Source organism: Cinclus cinclus, chromosome 3 (genome assembly GCF_963662255.1).
Source record: "Cinclus cinclus chromosome 3, bCinCin1.1, whole genome shotgun sequence".
Classification (NCBI taxonomy): Eukaryota; Metazoa; Chordata; class Aves; order Passeriformes; family Cinclidae; genus Cinclus; species Cinclus cinclus.
Window position 1 is genome coordinate 41,425,948 of NC_085048.1, and position 20,605 is coordinate 41,446,552.

The following is a 20,605-nucleotide window of genomic DNA, read 5'->3' on the forward strand; positions in this document are numbered from 1 at the left end:
TAGAGATGTTGTTAAGCTAAAACTTAAATGATTCACCCATTCCCAGCAGTATAAATGGTGTTTATCAGCATTCTTATGGAAATGTCAGGTATGCTTACACTGGAGTGACATTGTGAATGCAGTATATTGTATTTACACACAAGCTATCTTTAGGATAGATAGATCAAGCTGGCATAACCACAGCAGGAATGGGTTCATGCTGAAAAACAAACTCAAAACAAATAAGCCTGAACTCTCCCATCCAGAATTTACTGCTTTTCCCTTTCAACTGGTAAAATTAGAACTCGAACTGGTTGTTTTGGTTATTGTATACTAGTCACATAAAGATTCAGAACATTGATATTTTTCCTGTTTTATGTGGCTTTCTCCTTCCAATAAATATTTCACTATTCAAAGAAATTCTAAATTATCTTAATTTTTGTACCTATGTTCTGAATACGATGATGTATTCCTAAATACATTTGTCTTTTGCTTAGGCCAAGTACACAGAATATGAAATAGTGTTGTTAGATAAATAAAACTGTCTTGGGTTATTAATAACAAGAGAAAAAAAACATACAAGAATAAAATATGCTATCCATGGTCTCTGTGCATTCAGAATATATTTTTCCTATCTAGCAAATCAAAAGTAATATGTAAGTATGTCTCGTGGGCATATTTAAAAACACTAGGCAATTCATAGTCATTCCTTTTGGTAAAATGCACCTGGCATGATGAAACAAAAAATTTCCTGGTTCAAAATTTTCTTATTGAAGTAGTTACCAGAATGCAGCTCTTCTTTTTGATTTACTTAAAGTCAAAATCAGTTCTACAAGTCCCAGTATGTTCCAGCTGCTTTCATATGATAGAATGAGTGAAACAGACTAAAAGTAACCAGGCAGGATATTTTACTAAGTTAAAATCTAGTGGGAAGCATTTTCAAGACCAGTTAGATCAGCAGAATTTCAAAATACTAATCAGTATGCAGTGAAGCCTCAATATAAAAGCTTATGTGTTCATCATTTATGTTTAAACATATCATTATGTGCATAAATCTTTATATACTGAGACTTCAGGGCAGAAAACATATCTATGTATAGCTTCTGCAGCAACTCTGGGAGATTGCTAGTTTTGTAGAGATGCTTTAAAAAAAGGTGTTTTATGCAAATTTTCATTTTTATTTCAAACTTTTGTAAGCAGGTAACTGCAATTAGAAATTATTGCTTCCCCTCTTGAGGCCATTAAACTTGTGCAGGAAACAAGAAAGGTCTCTATAATCTCTAACAGAAAGGGTTAAAATTATTCCGGCAGAAATTCTCATTCCTGCAAACAGAAGCTAGAGTAGGGTCAGTAAATAATTTTTAGATTATATTCTGTAGATCCTGCGGTCCTTGTTTGTCATGGGAATAAATAATCAGTTGATAGGGAAAAAAAAGAGGTAGAAAACAAGAAAAGAGAGGGGAGAAAAAGTCAGATATTTCCATGCTGGTCTTTTCCCTTTTCCCTTTCTCTTCGCTCAGTGGACGATTATGCACTCAGTTTTATCGCCTGATTTTGGAAGAGAGTCTTAAAAAATCATTTTTCCTCCTCCCGCTCTTCCGCCTTGTAAGAGTGGTGGTTTTTTTTCTTTTTTTTTTTTTTTTCAAATGCTTTGTATTTCTATTGAAGGTTGAGATGTGAAATTTGTATTTTCTCATGTTTCAGAATTCTATTCTCTGTTTCTTTTGGTTTTCTTTCTATTTTTTCTTACACTTTATTGCTTCACTTATTCTTACTGAAGGTATTTTGCAAATTCATTCATATATATTGCCTGTGAGTTTTAGAGTTTCTATTTTCCTTTTATGGCTTTTTTGTTTGTGTGTTGTTAAATTCTTTTTAATTAGGATTTAAATAAAATTATATTAAATGCTTTAGATTAAAAAATGTAAAAAGCAGGACACGAGCTTCTTGTAACACTTCATGGCAGGGCTCAAGTCGTGTTTCAGTCATGTGATGAGAATGATAGAGAAAACTACATGCAAATATCATAAATCATTTGCAGTTACTTACTTGCTAACTTTTTTCAGTTCTGCAGGAAAAACAGCTGTTACACCTAGAGTGTAAACTGGGTGCCTTGACCACATTCTCTGTTGATTGTTTCTTACCTTTTAATGTTACCTTTGTCATACACAGATCAGATTGTGATACTTTTAGCCACTTCAGGTATTTCTGAGTGAATTTTCCATTGGTGGGACTTGCAATTCTGTTTGTAAGAGAAAAAAAGCTAGGAGAAAATCTAGTCTGAGGAAATAATATTTTTCATATGCTTCCTTTGTTCTCTTAATAGCTACTTGAGTCAGGATAAACAGAATTAAAAAGTTCTTTTTTTCAAAGTATCAGATTATTAGGTGTACTCAATATTTGCTGCAAAAAATGTAAACCTATGAATTTAAAACATTCTAGGCCCTTCAGAATTAGAACAGAACTACAGCACTCAATGCTAGCTTTTTCATGGATATAATTTTTTTAATTTTTGATTTAAGAGCAGCAATATATAATTCTTGTCATCCCACACTGATCCTTACTTGTGACAGGTTCACTTCTTAGACCAGATAATAAGGTACAGCAAATATAATCATTGCAGTAAAAACACCAAAGGTCATGTACTATGTCCATTTCACAACTATTTGTGCAAAAATTTTGCAAGCCACCAACTTGTAAGTAAGTAATACAAACACTATTGAACTGAATCACTATTTAGCTGTGTTTCTAACGAAGCCATCATAAACTTAACTAATTGTAGACTGTATTAGCCCATGCTTTGTTGTTTCTGTCCATGAATTCCTCAGTTAATTATTTTTTAACTGCGTCAAATATACTAGAATTATAAGTGCACAAATCTGATCCCCAGAAAATATAAATAATGCATGAAGAATAGGTGGTACTCAATATATTTAGACCAAACGTATTGAAACAAAATGCAAATCAGTTTAATTAAAAAGCAGCCTGTCAGATCAGAAGACAGCTTAAACTGAGTCCAAGACTATTTCTCTGAATCTAATGTTATTTAAGTTGTTGCTGTTAAATATTTATATGCAGTGTAATGTTGAAAATATCCCCAAAAGATTACACGATGCACTTACATTTCCCCAGGCTCTTGTGGACTAATCACTTTCCTTCTTCCCCCTGATTGAAGCAATGTGTCAAGTACAGGGTTTTGCAGAATTGCAGCATAATCAGGGTGGTCTGAAATTATGTGACTTAGGCCCCTGAATGTACAAGAGAGTATCAAAGAGTTTGTTTTCATCTCTTTACGCTTCCTGTATAGTCCAGTGCAAACGCAGTTTATCTCCTAGCATAAAACATCATCCTTTTGTAAGCATAGATGATAAATGAACAAGTCCTTGCAATTTAAATTCTTTATAGATGGCTCTTTCCACCTTTTATTCTTGAGTAAAGGAAAAGGTGCTTTTGTATTTTGTAATTAGCAGTCCTTTCTATGTTCTATACTGGCACAGCAGCTCTTTGTTATAAGCTTTCTTCGCAGGATAAGTTCTAGATATGTAAAAAGAATTTGAAGAAATATAGAATAAGTTAAAATAAATTAAAAGAAAAAAAGAAGTATACATATTTTCCAACAGTTTAAAAACTATAAAACACCGTTATCCATGTGTTTCTTCAGCCCCTTCATAGCTGATCACAGTGCATTAGATAGTTAACCAGGCAGCATCTCTCTAGCGTGTACAGAGGATTTTTTTTTAATGCAAAAAGTTAATGAAAATGTATTTTATTACTCATCTGAAAGAAACCTTAAGAACTATAGTCAGTAAGTAATATTATTATGATAGAAAGAAAAAGAGGAGGGATACATTGTAGAATTGAGTTCATATCAACTGAAAGAGGAGATGCCATACCTTTTCATCTATTCTTTTTCTTCCTTTCCTGAGATTTCTTAACTACTTAAAGAAGTGTCTTTTGTTCCTGTTTTCAAAGGAGGACAAGAAAAATGATGGCTTTGTTCTCTACTTAGACATTGCACACATCTCAAGAGAGAAAGCCCTTCTAAGTGACATGATTTACTCTCTAACGCTCAGAAAACAAAAGCTTTCTCCATTGTCATTACTCAATTATCAATATACATTTTAAAATACTCATTGAAAAGCCTTTATGAACAATGTAAAGAAAAAGAGAACAGATTCCATGCAAAGATATGACATCAGCCTTTGAGCTACCCCTTGAAATTTTGAAATGTTCAAAAGCTACAAAATTATTATGTCATTTTAAAATAATGAATTATGAGAAATAAATACATCAAAATATGAGAATTTACATCCCTGTTATCCAACCACATTGAATCTTATCCTTCTGAATTTCTTGCTACTTGGTACTATTAATAAGTAAGTGCATGTTGAAAGGTGCTTTAAGCGCCTGAAAATCTATCAAATAAAGACTTTTGTGGGTTGGTCCTGAAGCATAAATTGTTTCTCGTTCTTTTAATAAAGTAACAGGATAAAGTGTTCATTAAATATCAGACCTCTTATTAGCTTTATGGAAGCAAACCATAAAACAACAGCCTGTAGATTTATGTTTATTAGAGTGAATCTATTGAAGCCCATTTAAAAACTTATTGGGAAAAGATTGAAAAAATTGAAATAATACTGTTTGGCTGAATATAATATTTTGGCATGAAGATGTTGGAGACCATGTGACTAAATGTAGTAGGAATTGTTGCATCAAGTGGCCTGGCTTACTGGCAATATCAGCTGGATCAAATTTTCTCAATATATATTTGTGCAAGCAAGTGGGTTTGTATTTATGTGAGCAGTGTATCAAGAAGCAAATGGCTCTCTGATTAATATTATGGCTGCTTAATATGTATTTTTTTCATGAGATATTATTTATTCTTATTTGGAATAACTAACATTTCATGTAATATATTCCATGTGGTATTTCTTCTCTGTGATCTCTTCAGGTTCTCCATATAGAGACAAGATCACTATAGCAATTCTTCAGCTGCAGGAAGAAGGCAAGCTCCACATGATGAAAGAGAAATGGTGGCGAGGCAATGGTTGCCCAGAAGAGGAAAGTAAAGAGGCCAGTGCTTTGGGAGTTCAAAACATTGGAGGAATCTTCATCGTGCTGGCAGCAGGATTGGTGCTTTCTGTCTTTGTGGCAGTTGGGGAGTTTTTGTATAAATCAAAAAAAAATGCCCAGTTGGAAAAGGTAAATATTGCCATTACCTGTTTATTTTATATTTATGGTCTATTTAAATAATACTCTAAACATTTGTGATGTTTAGTGAAATGTAGGTGATGCATACTTATTGTTAATTCTTATAGTAAAGTATTTGTATAACAAAGGATGATGACAGCAAAATATCCAAAGTTTTACATTTACAGCTTTTAATTTTTCTTCAATGTGTTTAATTGTAGCCAGATTTCAGGACAAGTGACTATTTCTCCTCTTATTCAAGCCTGAAAAAAGACAGCTTTTTACTCCTGGAAGTTCACTGCAGTTAATTTTATGGATGAAGAAGAAATCTGAAACTGTAATGGGAAACAAATTAATCTTCTACAGATAATTCTGATTTACAAAAGACAAACTGTCTGTAGCTCAAAATCAAAATCTAAAAATGTTTCTATAGAAATGTTCTCCATAGGAGTTTATATTTGCAAAGTTGTCCTGGTAACATCTGGAAAAGATTACATCAATATGATTCTTTTTGATTCTTTTTTTTTGGTGGGTTTACTACTGATATGATGTCCTGTAATTTAAAACTGACACAATTTTGAAAATCCTACTGTTAACTTGTTGTGTACTTGCAATTTATGCAACCAGAATTCTGTAATTGTGCTAAAACTATTAATATATTGAAAAATTTGTAGCTGAAATCATCATTTTATTTTGCATAATAGTTACATAAATCTTTTTAGATGTATGTGCCCATGTCTAAACCTAAAATAAAATAGTATATTTTATTGCTATGGCAAAATCTGAATTTTAAACATTGAGAGAAACTGTTGGATTTTGCTAGGTCTTCTTTTTTAACTTTTGAGGGGATTGTGACCTATGACAATTTTTAAATTTATGTTTAGAAATGTAATTTAATAAATCAGTAGTAAATCCAAAAGCTGTATTTATATTGGTATTTTTCCAGATGATGCTAGCGAGCTTCTGTAACTCGAATCATCACTCAGAAAATTTGCTATTTGTTTTCACTTCTTTTGAGGCAACTTTTTGGTCCTCAAGTTTCCTGTTATAAATACATTGTTAAGAACTTTTTTTCTAACACACTAGGGCAGTGTGAAGTTTCAAGGTCCTAGACACTGTTTGAACATGGGTACATTCATTTAATTGTTTAAGGACACTTTAGGTTCTCTTCTTTACAATATTGCAGGCTAATTCCTTCTGTTAACATACTATTGGAATGTTATGCTTCTGAAATGAATTTGTAAGGAAAAATATACTGGTTACTTAAGAAACCCATGTAAATATAAATAATTTTTTATCCATTCCTAAAATGGATATGGATCTCATATGAACATCAGTAAAATTTGGTTTAGCATTTCTGATTTTTAGCAAGCACTCGACTGGAAAAATAGGACTGCTTTGACTATAATTTTGTTGTGTGAGTTCAGTATTTTACAGGGTGTAAATACATATGTGACAATAGCAACATGTGGGAAGTTGTGAGAGGAAGCAAACAAACTTTCTAACTAATAATTTGTTTCCTTAAGTCCTTTAGTTGGGGGGGGAGGGGAGGAGTTTGTTTATGTTTGGTTTGGTTTTTCTTTTTTTCTTTTGTGTTTGCTTTTCTCCACTTGTTTATTAGTGTTGGATAGAGATAGCAATGACTGGAGGATTGTGATCTTTCTACAGTGTTTGTACCAGAAATGTTTCATCATCAAGTACGTAGATACTTTAAAAAGTTAGGAATAAATCTGAAGCAGTTGAGTTGAGTTGAGTTGAGTTGAGTTGAGTTGAGTTGAGTTGAGTCTCTCCTTTCTCCCTTGCCTCCAATCACTTCACTTCCATCTCCTCCCTGCTACTCCCACATACCCTGGTATCAGCAGACCGTTGAAATTTCACTGCAGTTTTATTTATGGAAAGAACTTCAGAGAAAGGTGATGCTCACATCCCTACACATGGCCTACCCCAGCATCCCCTCACCCACTCTTCTTGCAGCACCCAGAGACTTTCAGAAAACATCTTCTTTCAACCTCTCCAAGTGTAGCATATTCCCTTTGCCAAGGAAAGGGAGTAACAGTAGCCTAGGGTGAGATGAGAAATCCTGTCATTTGTCTCCAGTCTCTGTAAGTCCCTGCTGAGATGAAGAAACAGTTCGAATAATGCTGCTTTGGATATCCTGTGGGGAGAGAGGAGGCACCTATTTTTGGTAACATTTGTGTTTTCATCCCTTAGGAATCAGAGCATCATTCTGGCATAGTGTATGTAAATATTTGGAAAGAGGGAAGATCAAAGGTCATATTAAGAGCCAAGGAAACAAAATGAATCAGATAACTTCAGCTGCTGACTATATGGAGTATCGTGAGATATAAGTGGACATGAGTGTTTGCTTTTTAATGTGTATTGAATATTCAGTTGTAATTCCAGCAGGGAGGCAAAGCAGATTGAAATTGTATAGTATAGATATGGGGTCTTAGAATTTTTTATGTCACCCTGCTCTTGGAACTTACACATAAATAGAGATAAGGTCTGGTGTGAACCTATTTGCAGGAGTGAAATCTTGAAAGGAATCAAGCTCAGAAAAACAGCAGATAAAATGGTGTTATTTGCTAAAATAAAAAAAAATGTTGCATCTTGCAAGAAAAGATGGATCAAACCATGCCCTTGATGTGTTTAAAAGTCCAAGGAAACATATGGCACTCTTGAGACTTTCTGTGAAATGGATGATTTTACGCTACCACAACACTTTCCAGACAGAGAGAAATTCTCTTTTATTGACACTCTTCAAAAGCAAAGATAAGCCTGGATGTTATCACACTTAGACTGCCAGTCACTTGCACTAACTAAGGTTAGTTTGCTTGAGAAATAACTATTCTAAACTACCATTTTCCAGAAAATCCAGAAAATATGAATGTGAAAGCAGCTATATATATATGTAAATTCTACTATCATTTCTAGCTATTCAAAACTCATTGAGCCTTAAGCAGGATGGAACTAGCTCAAAATTAATAAAATTTACAATAGCAGATTGCAAAAATACAAGATGTAAATTTTATTAATTTTGAAGTGTTAAATACTTCAAATAATGTGAAATTAAACACATACCTTCACTATTTGTTAAGAGACGAGGTCATACTCTTCCTATAGGAAAAAGTACTAGATTAAATCTCTATATCCATTGAAACAGTAACACCAACATGGCATCTCTGAAGTTATATAATCAAATCATAACGTAATCATCAATTGAATTAACCTCTCTGAAGTATTATTTATAACTTATTATAAAAGCAATAAAAACAATAGGCATATTAATACTTGTTTATATTTCACATGCATTTACAGGGAAGACAAAAGCCATTGAACTTTCCATGTTAAGTAATTCACTGCTCAGCTGCAAAATTGAGTTGGGAAAGATCAGTGTGGATAATTTATCCCACAAGGCACAATGACTGAGCACTTAGCAGAACTGGGCCCAAAGCAGAGATCAGTAGCTAGGAATACACAAGTGTTACTTACAGAACTCTTTTACTTACAATGGCAGATTTCACTTAACAAGAAATTCTGGATGCTGAGCTGTGACCCGTATATGAGAATATGTCTTCAGAGATGGCACAAACCTATTAGGGTGACTCTCGCCTGAAATGAATTGAATACAATAATTTAAAACATTTTTTCTGCATGCTCAAAACATGTTTTTATAATGTAAGGATAGCAGGAACAAGACTTTCTGATCCTAACTGGCTCAAAAATTCATGCAGCTTTAGCAAGCTGCAGAGTCTTTAGGTTATGGCACTATTTGATCTTAAACTTGTTAGAAGTTAAATGTGGTTTTGCTATGATTGCTAGTAATTCTGGATTTTCTACCTCACACGCATGTTTTAATAATGCGATAACCTGGAGTGTGTTTTGGACTAGATAACTCTTCTTGTCTTGCCTAGTACAGATTCTCACTGTTTCCTTTAGAGGAAGTGCTGGGAATGGCAGAGCACATATCTTTGTGTATGGCAGAATGTTGATATTCCAGTTGGTGAGTGGGAAAGGGAAGGAGGAGATGGTAGGTCAGAGGTTGTCCTGACTGCATTCCTGCAGAGCAACCACAAGATGGTGCCTTCTAATTTCTGAGAGGGAAATTTAATTGTCACTTTTTAATAAAATTTATGTCACAATGCTTACCTCTTGTTTAATTGCAGCCTTTTTGAAAATACTAAAGGCATGTATTATTTCCCATTGTTTATGATACAAACGTCTAATTATGTCATCTACTTGGAAACATGTTATTATCAGACCTTTTTTATCTAGCCAATCTTGACAATAAATGCTCAGTCATTTGCATCTTATAATTGCTTTTGCTGCTGAATGACCTGCTCCCTTATTTTAACAGGCACTCAGAGGTCAGTGAATAAGCAAGGTTAGAAACAGAAGACATTTAAAACAATTACTATGTCTTTCCTCTTTTTTTATTTTTTTTTAATTGATGTGCATCAACGCAGGATGGGTTCGTGTCCATCTCACACATTTGGTTTTGTATAGCTCATGTTATTATTGTAAATGCCAAAGAAAACATTGACCTTGAAGACCATTAATATTTAGCATAATATATTGATGATTCTCAGTTCATTGACCTTTCCTTTGATTTTGTGTGTTCAGGGGGCTTTTAAGTTTCTCTGAGATTATTTCCATTTTCATACCACCCTTACATAGTGATTAGGTGCTACGGTAAGATTCAGCTGTGTGATAGAACATACATGTGCACTCCTGAAAACATTAGGATGAAATTCACAGTATTGATGAAGGCAATGTCACAGATTGAGCCCAACGCTGGTTGTCACCCTTATAAATTTTTGTCTTTGTGCCTATCCAGGTCAGGGTTTCTTTGCAGAGGGTGACATTGGCTGGGGAAGCTGTCTGCAAACTTGGTTTTATTATGAAGGGGTCCCATACCCTTCTCAAGAAGCAAGGAGGGGAGCTGTTGCACTGTGACCATAGGCAGGAACACATCATCTTGATTTTGCTTCTGTCAAATAGGATTTAACTGTTCTCAATTTGTTTACATGGAGTCGGTGTAAGTGCTAACAAGAGGTTATTTCACAAGGTCCTTTTACGATGTATTTGCACTAGGAAACGTTTCATTCATTATGTCTTACAATGCTTCTTTTTAGAATTCATGTCAGCAAAGTGCAAATATATAGCTTGTCCTATATGGAAAGGACTTACAGAAAGAAGATAATAATTACTGAAATATTGTGATGCTTCTTTGTCAGCAGGATGCGTAGAAAGTCAGTATTTTAATCTTTGTTTTAATTGTTATCTCACCAACAGTGCAAAACCAAATTTCAGTAATTTCATAAGAAGAAAAGAAAAGGTTTTAGGATCCTTCTTATTTTCCCATAATATTTTATGATGTGGTGGTTTGGGTTATTTTTCCAAATTTTACTAAATTAATTTTAGCTAAAGTAGTTTTCTTTACTTTCTTAAAAAAAAAAACCAACAAAAAACCCCAAAAAACAGTTATGCCACGTTTTTTTGAGTTCAAAAGTATTCCTAGTATTTTAATATCAAAAGCTTCTGAATTTGGGACAGTAATTTTTAATAGTTTTGGAACAATACCAAAGTAAATCTCAGCCTAGTGATTGTTTTTCCAGGGGGAGACAAGTCCAAAAGATTTTAAAGTCGAAAAGCCTGTTCCTCAGGCTATATGGAACAAAAGAATGTGGACATTCTTGTTGAATTGAAGTAAAAGCTTTGGGATTTATATCCCAAGTATCTTTTATACAGTCTACAGTCAGTGATGTAGTCTGTATTTTTGTGTCACATTTTTTAAAGGAGTAACCTCAGAAATTGTTATTTTGGCCGGGAAAAGCAGCAGCTGGGACAGGTCATGAGGGAAAATTTTTTTCCAACATTAGCACACTGAATTCTGCATATACACCATTGTAAAATTGAGAACTTCTATCACTATGTAGTCCCCTGAGCACTGTATGAGTATGTATAACCTTACATGGTCAATTTGTGTGTAAGCATAGAGATTACGTGAATTTCAGGTATTAATTTTAATTAAATGCTCTCTTGGAAAATGTGTAAGTATATATTGGAGGATATTTTCTTAGTGGAGGAATTGTTACAAAATCCAACAAATCTAAACAAATCCCCCCATAATTAAAATTCAATCCACACCTCCAAACAGCATTAACAGAAGGAAAAAAAAATTTAAAAAAACAACTAAACAAACAACAAAAAAAATCAAGTTCCCAACTGTGGATTTTAAAGTAATTTACAAACAATAAGATACTAAAACCAAGAACTCTATTTTGATTTTTGATTGCAGCTCAACCAGTATCTGTTTGGTAATGGACCTTTTTTCTGAGGTGTTTTTAATGTCTTAATTTATGTCTTTCAAAAAACAACTGAAAACGTAGGAGTGTATGTGAAGTTTACCATTACATAAATATATAAGCACACAAGTACAGAAAGTCCACTATTGTTCAACATTTGTTGAGTCACAGATGAAAGCTTAAGTTGTAAGTCGGAGTTACAGAATATTTTAAGTTTTAGAATAATTTAAAGTTGGGTAAAAAAAATTTGGAAACCCCTACATATTTACTTTTTAGCAAATATGGTTCACTTTCACTCAGAAGAAAGATGAAACACATTATATGATTATTCTCTCCTCTGAAAAAAATATTTTTTCACTCCAATGGAAAAAATGTCATATTATAAAGCATTCATGTTTTTCTAAAATGTTTTCATTGTCTTCCTCTAAATATTACTTTTAAAAATATATATTATACATTATATATTTTATATTGCATATTATAATTTATATTTTATGCAATACATAATATATAACATATAATATATTATTATATAGTAGATATAATATATTATATTTATTATATGTAATACAGCATATCATATTTTAATATAAAACATGAAACTTTGGATTTTTAATTGATCGGCTAAATTATTGTCAAATGTAGTAACAAATACTGTTTAGTTCACCTGATTTATTTCCTTTGACATTTGTATAGGTCAGCAAAATAACAACAAGCACTTCCTACTTCCTTTTAGATTGAGAAAATATCCTTGACTGTTAGATGAAATCATGTAATTGTAGAGAAATGGATGCTAAGCCTTTTGATATGTATTGCAATTTGACTATAGCAGTGTTTCCAGAACAGTAGAAAACCTTGGCATTAAGCTAATACTAATAGTCTCTCTCTGTTCAATATGATTTGAGGCCATGCCAAATTTCTTATTCAATTCATACTATCACACTGAACTATAAAACTAGTATAAATTTTTACAGTGAATAAAGTACAGAGGACTTAATCTGAGCTAACTGAAAAAAAAAAAGGTGTTTAGAATTCAGGTAAGAAAGGTTCTATTTATTTTCTAAAACACCTCTGCAAAATTAAGTATTTCTTTTCAAATTGTACTATATAAAACATTTTAATCCAGATAGATTGGTACGACAAGGCATTAATTATGCAGTGTCAGCACTTCCTTTCACTGTGCCTAGTGATGAATAAATCTGACATTCCTTGGATAAAAACAATTAATTTAGATGTAGGATCAAGGATGGGTCTACAGGTGAATAAACCTTCACATCCTGTGGTTGAGAATCCAAGATCTCAGAGGACTGACTGTGTAGCCAGGATCAACTCTGCTGAAAGGCAGAGAAACATCTGCACAGATGTGATTGCAAAATATGGCCCATTAACATTGCAGTGGTTATTGTTCTAAACCAATTAGGCAGTGCCATAGATTCTGTTATTTATTTTCTTAGTGACAGCTACATGGCTGAAATATTATTAACTGCTCCCAATCCTTGTTAAACACCTAGCAGTCATGTGTAGCCATTATCCAGGGACATGAGACAGCAGTACCATGTTCCGGAAGAAGATTTGGACTGGTGTGACAAGGTTAACATCAGTGGAAATGATTGCCTCTGACTGAAACGCTAGTGACAAATAGCACTTATGGCCACTCTGAGTTTGGAAACACAAACCCAAACCTAGAGAAATGTGAGACTATCAGCCTCTTCCAGAAGAGCTTGAACTGAAAAATGAGGATAGAAGATATCTTCTGAATGCTTGCCTTTACCTATCCAACACAGCACTTGTCTCCCTGGGATTAAATTGCCATCACCCCCCTATTTCAGCCAGGCAGTGGAAGCTCAAAATGACTGCACCATCCTGGTCTGAAAATAGAGTAGGACTGTGTATCCTCTGCGTGTCGATGACACCACAGCCCAAATTATTTCATTATCTCCTCAGTGGCCTCATATACATGTTGAAAGGAGAGATAACAGGATGAAACCTTGTGGAATCCTGCATGACAGAGAGCCCTCGGGGCTGATGAGCAATTGCCCTATGCCATCCTCTGGGATTTCTCTGAGAGGAAAGAGTGGAACCACACAAGTGCAATCCCTTCTGCCCCAGCCTAGGTCCACAGGTGAGTCAGAAAAACATCACGGTCAGTGTGATGGCCAGGAAGGCTGCTGGCAGAGCAAAACAAAACCACTTTGAAAAAAGGTTTCTGCAATAATAGAAGTTCCCCATCAACCACAGGAAGAAGGGTAGCTGTCAGGCTGGAAAGAAGGAAAATAATTTCAGAAGACTTTAAATGAACTCAAGCGTTGCTTTCCTTGTCATCCACCAGAGTGCATTTAGTTCTGTTAGGAAATAAATTTTAGAATTTGAGAGCGCATGAGCTGGTTTTTGGTGGGGTTTTATTTGTTTGTTTCTTTTATATGGATTTTTGACACCATTTGATAATTTATTTAAGGCAAGCTGGAATTTTATTGTCCCACTGGGAGACACTCACAATAAACACAAGAAGTTGCCTGCAGTGAGGTCCTGCATGTCATCTAAGTTCATCTCATAACTCTAAAACTCAGTGAGCACTTCAGTCTACAGAAAATTGTTTCAGTGTTGTTTGTTTATAGGAAGAGTCAGTCCCATCAGAATTTTGTTGATCTTCTCTGTCAAATAGCTACAAAAGTCCTTGAGACAACCAGCATCCAATTACAGGGTAAAGCACCTCATGCTTCATCAAGCTATCTGGAACTACTCTAGTGATGGTGACTTTGTAGATACTACAGTGAACACAAACTTTATCTGTGGAATTAAAATTTTCACTTTACTTGATATTATTGTCTTCATTTGAGTGGGTACTGAGATTTCCGTATCATACAACAGACATATATTTTGGTCTGAAAATAACTTCCTAAGATGGTTGCTTGTTCTATTTCTACCAAAACCCCAAATAATTGCTTAATCTAAAATTGAGAATATACTGGTGAAATTTTCAGGTAATTGGTGTGGATTTAGTCTGAAGTGTATTTGTGCATTATACTTGTTATGGATTGAAACTGTACTGCATCAGAAAAGTCAGTGGCAAAATATTCTTCATGTAATTCTATTATGCATATATAGATATGTATGCACATATATATGTGCAACCTTTGATCTACAGTCATGCTTAAAAATGGATATATAACTAAACAACCTAAAAATCTGATCATTACAAGTACACTCCAACTTTGAAATTATTGTACTCCAAATACCATGATATATAATTTCACTTTTTCTGAGGTTCTTTTCTCTTTAATTGTCCATCTCCTTGTGATCCTAATCAAATGTTTCCATAGGATTTGTTTTCTGGCTAGAGGGTTTAAGATTGACAAGTTTTCCATACACATATTTAAAATCCCTGAAGGGGTGGCGTAGGAATCAGAAACTCATTAGGTGAGAGAGTCAGAGTAGGACTGTGCAGTCATTCTCAGCTAACTTCAAGACAAAAAGCATTTTGATAGGTATGTCCTCCTAGATGCTAGAACAATGACCCATAACACAACAAGACAACAACAACAGGATTATTGCTGCTACTGCTTTAAGATAATTAAACAATTCTTCAAATAATGTCTGACAGACAAGACTGGAAGTAATGAACTTCTCAGTAAATCTTAAATTCTTCTATTGAATGTTGACAGTCAGCTTTATATTCTGCATCAAAAAAGGAAAAAAAATAGAAACCGGAGATTGGAGATTTTTTTATTTAAAGCACACTGACTATTAATCACTTAGATCAGAATGTTTACAGTCGTGCAGGAATGCTGTTCTCTCTTCCTGTTGCTCTTTTTAGGCTGTTAAAAGAAAAATCTACACTGAAAGTCTAATCAAATGCTATTATGATTTCTAAATACCTTTCTAAATTCCCATACAGCTAAATAATGAAAGCAGTGTAAGTATTACCTACCTTTCATATTAATACACACATGCAAAAATGCATTTTTTTTCCCTCATGCAGTAAAGCCATGCACAAGCAGTCTAATCAGCTTGTAAGCAGTGGTAACATTTTGCAAATTTCCCATCTTGATTCTCCATGACTTGTGAGATGTCAGCTGTGGCAAATAATATCAGAGGTTATTCGTCTTAAGGAGATTAACTTCTTTTCAAAATTGTTTTGTGTTAGAAGGCAAACTACTGCTCTGATTAAAATTATATTTTGTACACCTTTTTTGTAATATTTTATCATGATGGGCTGCAGCAAAACAGATGCACTTATGTGCATTATGGTTTAGAAAGCTGTGTGCTGTCCTTAAATTCTTCTAGCATTTGATTGTATCTAAGATGACTTGGAGGCAGCATTTACTTTCTGGTAACATTTAAGAAGATGACTAATGATTTTGTAAGGGTTAGTGAAAAATCGATAATAAATGATGTTCTTGTAACATGCCTGCAGTGTGGAAGGTAAGTTGGGAGCAAGAGGTTATTTTCTTTGAATTAAGTGTAGAGTCTTGTAATATATACCAAAGTGCTCAATTCCATGATGCACTACACTTTTGAAATGTAGTCTTTCAGTTCTATAAACAGTTTGCTGTTTTCCCCTAGCAACTGAATTCAGGATCAAGACTTTGGATTATCTTTTCTAATATGATATCTGAAAACATATTTTATAAAAATATATGCTTGAGGTGCTTCTTCTTTTCATGTCTTATTATTCCAAGAATTGTGTCCTAACAGTGAAAGAACACAATGTTTAATGACATAGAAAATAGAGACTACAGAGATTGGAATTGAAATTAGACAAAAAAATTATCAATATCAATCAAAAGGGGTAAACCATAAATCCTTTCTAAAATTTATTGATTTTTTTTTTTTAATATGTGGGAAAACTCTTCCTTATATTTCTCACATAGAATCCAAAGAAGAAAAAAAGATCTGGCTCATAAACTCTTACATAGCCTTGAAATAATATTTTTAAAAGACTATTTCAGTGAATGAAATTTGAAACAAAAGAACAAAGAAACAGAAGATATGTAACAATACTCTTAATCAGAAACAATATTTTTATTGCTGTATGCGCATACAAGATCCCATAAAAATTTATAAAAATAATTTGAAAACATAGAATGGAAGAATATTTTATCTAAAATAAATCTCTCGAAGTTGTGGTATCTGCTTTATTAAGACTGTCAGTCATTCACACATTTCTCTTTTAATGAGTTTTCATACCCAGGTAAAATTCTCAGATAAAATGTGTTGCCAAGTTTCTTGAGATGTCATTTTCAGGGTATTTCAAAATGTTGACATGTCTCTTCTCACTTGTTGGATTCTGGTTGTAATCCATTTTCTAATGATATTACCTAAAAAATTATACCCTTTGCAGATTTTTGCAAGGGTTTTTGGTGGACTGATTCCTCTTGAAGAGGATTTGTTCTAATTTGGCACTCTTCTTAGACGTCTTGGCAAAAATAAATAGATAAAGGACACAATCTTGAAAGTTTTAAAAGCTAATGTGTAATTGTAAAATTTAGAAGGATTTTGTTCCTCAGAATGTTTTAGCTAGACTTTTCATTCCAGAGGTGAGAGTTTTGTAATGGCTACAAGTGGTGTAGTGCTGAGTTGTACCATTGGATTCTTAATGGATTCCCCATGAAATTCCTGAGTTATATGCTAGGTTCCACACATAGTGGAAATGCCAAGATCTTCAAGCCTTAGCAATTTAGCCTGTAAGCCATTAGGGAATACAAAATTAAATCTTGCTCTTTTAAAATATTTCAGAGTTAATTTCAATTTTGTAACCATAATGGCAATTTTGATGATAAGCAACAGCACTTTATTAGAAAAAAAAAGAGAAAGTCTAAGAGAATTGAATATTTTCTTTCAAAGTATAGCAGGATAAGGAGGTACAGTTTTCTACTTTCTACACAATGCTCAGCAAAGATACCTTATGCATTAAGATCTGATGTAATATATTCAGACCATTCAATTATGAGTTTTAGCCACCTCATTTACACAAAGAAAGCTGTCTTAGATGTCAACTCAGTGCACATTGCAGAACTCACTTCAGCCAGAAATGCCAAACTTCTGCCTCTGAAGGACATATAGTTGACTCTGAACCAGAGAAATATACCTTCTTCTCCTCTGGATTTGCAGCTTAAACTTTCCTTAATTGTATATGATCAAATAATTTCTATTGTAAGTTGAGTAGGCATTAGTCCTTTATTTAAAACTCAGCAGAAGAAAGAAATGCTTTGAAGAAATGTATCACTCTCAGAGAAACATTACCCTTTCTTTCACTTCCCACCTGCCCATTCATGCCCTTATTCATGCAAAGGATTAGGGAAGAGGGCATTTGCTCAGGATTTGTTGGATTCATGTTCAGTTCTAACTCCTGATTAAGACAACTTATGTTTGCATTCTTCCACACGAAACAGAATTTCATGTAAAATTGTTGACATTCTCAGTGAAACAGGAACTACTACTGAAGCCCCTCCTCTGCTGCTGTGTGCTCTCATCCCTAATCTACAGAGCAACTCATATTTTCCCTGTCTCTCTTTCTCTCTCTATGCCTCTGTTAACTGCTACTGTGCCAAGTGGAACAGGATCAGTGGGCAGCAACTGCAAATGACTTTACCTTGGAATGGACTAATGCCTGTAGGTTATAGCTGTTTACTGAGACACAAGCTTAAATCTCTCTGGCAGAAGATGCTATTATATTGACACTCGTAAATGGGACTCATGTTCAGCTCTAATGCTCCAGCTGATGACTGGGCTCACTGAAGAAAAGGGTATCTGCCACATATTCTTCTGTAGCAGTTGACACTTCTTTTAAGGAACTTGGTTCGTTAGGTGCTTTCAGAGGTTACCTATTGGATAGATAACCGTGTATGGAGAACCAGAATGTGAATTCTAATGGGATCCATGACTAAGCCAAGCACCAGTGTGTTTCACAGAATTTCTACTATTGCCAAATGACAAAGCTGTAAAATTTAATGGGGAAAGCTGAGTGCCTTACTGCTTAGCGTGCTTTCAGCCCTGGAGGTTGGAAGCTGGATGCAGACTTTTATGAATACTGCTTCAGTATATGTTCCCAGTGAACTAGGTAGGGTGAGATGCTTAGATATTTTCTGGATTTAATCTCCAAGCTTCAGGTTTGTATGAATAATGTAGATATAACACTTCAGAAATAAAGCAGGAGTTTTATTTGAAAGCCAAATGAGACAATTATGTATTGACTGCTGCTAATGAAACAAAATCAAAATATGGTCACGAGATAGTTATAGTAATTCAAGATGCTTTGACTTTTTTGGTTCTTGTTGTATAGGTTGTTTGTTTGTTTTCATTTGTTCATTTGCCTTTTTTTCCTGATCATCTCCCTGGCCTGGAGATTAATTTTTAAGAGAGAAAAATGCAAAGGGTTAGACCACACCTCAAATTTTCTTTGGCTGAGAGCAACTGTCAGAGGCTTGGCTTAGCATCTCAGCTCCTGAGGTATGTTTTTTAGTTAGAACAATTCTCCATTAGCTGGAAAAAATTAAGTTAAACTATGATGCAGAGCCCAGAAGTGAGACTTTTTTTCCTTACTACCATACGTCATTTGATACTCCAGTTGTCACACTGAGAGAAAGCTAATTGATCAGCACACAGTTAGCAGTTAAGAATTCAGTCAGACTGAGGGAATAGGGAGATTTTATTTTTCTTTTCAAATAGCTTGCACTGCAAACTGGAAAGAGGGCTTTGAGGATTTGATGGAAACATGTTAATAAACTTTTCTGACTAATATACTTTCCATAAAGATCAACAAAACTGAATTCCTGTTTTGATTTTTTTTCGAAACACATTCTCCATAAATGATAATCAGTAGTGGGAAAAGTGTTTATATGCAGAAGATATTATAAATAATGGAGTAAATATCAGTTTTCAGTAATGGATCTGGATTTTAGCAGTATTTTATATAATTCAGGTAAACTTCCTACACTTAAACTTAATGTTTTGTTGAAGAACTCTTACTTAAGTCTCATAGAAATGTAATTATTATTTTGAAATATGACTAAGGAGATTCTACTGAATGCCTAACATATTACATTTAGATACTGTACTGTAAAGCTAACCTGTTGATGGAAAATCTGCTTGAAGTAGTTTTATGTTAATATATGCATCCAGACTCAGTACCTGCCAGAAAAACAATTGTACAGGCAAGGTGATTTATACAAGGAGTCATCACAGTTTGATAAGTAATTTTAATTATTATGTGATGTATATAATAAGGGCAGCAATTTGTTTTAAGCTTCAGACTAGGGCAAAGCAAAGACTGAACAAGGCTGTGCCAACACAGTGAATCTTCTTCTAGATAGTGCAGTTACTAATTTCTTACAGCTGTTTTTCTTTTTCTTGTTCCTCTATTTCCTTCTGTAGAGGTCCTTCTGTAGTGCCATGGTAGAGGAACTAAGGATGTCCCTGAAGTGTCAGCGTCGATTAAAACACAAGCCACAGGCACCTGTTATTGTGAAAACAGAAGAAGTTATCAACATGCACACATTTAACGACAGAAGGTTGCCAGGTAAAGAAACCATGGCATAGAGCTGGGAAGCCAAATACCCCAAGCACAAACTGTCGTCTTTTTTCCAAACAACCTAGCGAGAATGTTTCCTGTGGAAATATGCAACAAGTGCAAAATAAAATGAGTTACCTCATGCCGCTGTGTCTATGAACTAGAGACTCTGTGATCTCAGCAGTTGCAATGGCCAGACTCGAATCACAAGCATCATGGATCAACCAAGTTATGCAGGGTTACACTGTTTGTCATGGGTTTCCACCATTCTGAATGAATGAATGAATGAATGAATGAATGTTCCATGTGAGTTTTGTGGCTGGTTTCAAATGCAGTCTCAGTGAGAAGTTACAGGTTCCTTTTGAAGTTCAACAGTTGCCAGAAAAGGGAGAATAAATGCCCAAGATGATACAAACCACAGAAGGAGTCTAGTAAAAGTAATGTCTCAGAACTGTAGTGGAACAAGAAACCATATGTTCTTCTGAACTTCCCAGCACAGAAAAGTTGGTAACTGCTGCTAGACTGGAACCATTGTCTGGACAAGGCGATATGATCTTCCTGGATGGAAGAAATGTTAAAAGTAGAGAAATATGAATCCCATGAATAGAAGAATAAATAT

At 34.2% G+C, this 20,605-nt stretch overlaps 1 protein-coding gene across 1 annotated transcript in view; it reads left to right on the plus strand.

The window, feature by feature from the left end:
* GRIK2 (glutamate ionotropic receptor kainate type subunit 2) overlaps window positions 1-20,015 on the plus strand; it is a 354,252-nt gene extending 334,237 nt beyond the window's left edge. The window contains exons 15-16 of the mRNA XM_062489908.1: window positions 4,931-5,181; window positions 19,851-20,015. Of these exons, the coding sequence (XP_062345892.1) occupies window positions 4,931-5,181; window positions 19,851-20,015 (416 nt within the window). The remainder of the gene's footprint in view (window positions 1-4,930; window positions 5,182-19,850) is intronic.
* Window positions 20,016-20,605: the final 590 nt, after the last annotated feature.